Here is a 1,329-nt window from a genome sequence, read left to right as displayed (position 1 = left end):
CTCAACTATATGGCGGGCAAGGACGAGGGCTGCAAGCTGGTGACCATCGGCAGCGGGAAGGTGTTTGCCACCACGGGCTACGGCATCGCCCTGCAGAAGGACTCGCGGTGGAAGCGAGCCATCGACCTGGCCCTGCTCCAGTTCCTGGGAGATGGTGGGTGCCCGGGCGAGCTTCTCGTTAGTCCTGTCCCCATCCTCACCCCACCCCTGCCCTGAAAATTAACCCAGAGACCAGGGCTTGGGTCCCCAGACCCATGGCTCTGGGCAGGATGCCACCAAGGGGCTTCTCCACTGGCTCCTTTTAGGGGACATTAAACCCAGCAGCATTTCTCCAGTTGGATGCTGGGGGGGTCATTCCCTCCAGGGTCCCTGTAAAATCCTGGAGATGGCCGTGCACAAAATCTGAGGGTCAGGAAGAGAAGCCCAGGAAGGGGACAGTGAGCAGGGCTGTCTGGCACATGGGGGACAGAGACAGGAGAGGGCCCTGGAGGACAAGTGACTGGTGGGATGCCCGGGCCAAGGGCAGCAAGGACTGGACCATAACAGCTCCAGGAGCTCAGGGGTGGGGACAGGCAGGGGCTGTGCTTGGGGAGATGATGCCCAGGGGGGACATTTTCACCCTCCCACCACTGTGTGTGTCTAACCCCAGGCGAGACCCAGAAGCTGGAGACAGTTTGGCTGTCGGGGATCTGCCAGAACGAGAAGAACGAGGTGATGAGCAGCAAGCTGGACATCGACAACATGGCTGGGGTCTTCTACATGCTGCTGGTGGCCATGGGGCTGAGCCTGCTGGTCTTCGCCTGGGAGCACCTCGTCTACTGGAAGCTACGTCACTCCGTCCCTAAGTCCCACAAACTCGACTTCCTCCTGGCTATCAGCAGGGTGAGGGATGCTGTCGGGGGCTCTCAAGGGGCTCAGATGTCCTCCCACAGTGTCATGGGGATGGGCATGGCTTGGTGGGCATCGTGCCTTCGACCCACATGGGAAGAACTGGAGATGTTCATGCTGGTGTGAGCTCTTGGTTGGGGAGAAGCCAGGGATTTTTTGGAAAGGGGCTCTGCCCTGGAAACGATCCATGCCCATGTTAGCATCCCTGGGGAAAGGGGTGATGGAGGTGTCACCCACCCTGGCAGCACTGGGGATGCTGGGGAGGGGACGTCGGTGCCGTCAAGACGTCAGCAGCAGCATCTTGGCTGGGCAGGGTGGGTTCATGGGTGCAGGACTCCACCGGCCCCGCTGATGGTGGGGCCCCCCCCCTTGTCTCTGCAGGGCATCTACAGCTGCTTCAGGGGGGGGCAGACCCTGGCGCGCCCCGGGCGGGGGCCCCCC

At 61.9% G+C, this 1,329-nt stretch overlaps 1 protein-coding gene across 1 annotated transcript in view; it reads left to right on the top strand.

Moving 5' to 3' along the window:
* LOC104469620 (glutamate receptor ionotropic, NMDA 2C-like) overlaps window positions 1-882 on the top strand; it is a gene marked incomplete at its 3' end in the record, with an annotated part of 1,951 nt that extends 1,069 nt beyond the window's left edge. Inside the window, exons 2-3 of the mRNA XM_010084196.1 lie at window positions 1-154; window positions 650-882. Coding sequence (XP_010082498.1) covers window positions 1-154; window positions 650-882 — 387 coding nt within the window. The remainder of the gene's footprint in view (window positions 155-649) is intronic.
* Window positions 883-1,329: the final 447 nt, after the last annotated feature.

Source organism: Pterocles gutturalis, unplaced genomic scaffold (assembly GCF_000699245.1).
Source record: "Pterocles gutturalis isolate BGI_N339 unplaced genomic scaffold, ASM69924v1 scaffold33145, whole genome shotgun sequence".
In the NCBI taxonomy this organism is placed as follows: Eukaryota; Metazoa; Chordata; class Aves; order Pterocliformes; family Pteroclidae; genus Pterocles; species Pterocles gutturalis.
This window is presented reverse-complemented; position numbering and strand designations above follow the sequence as displayed.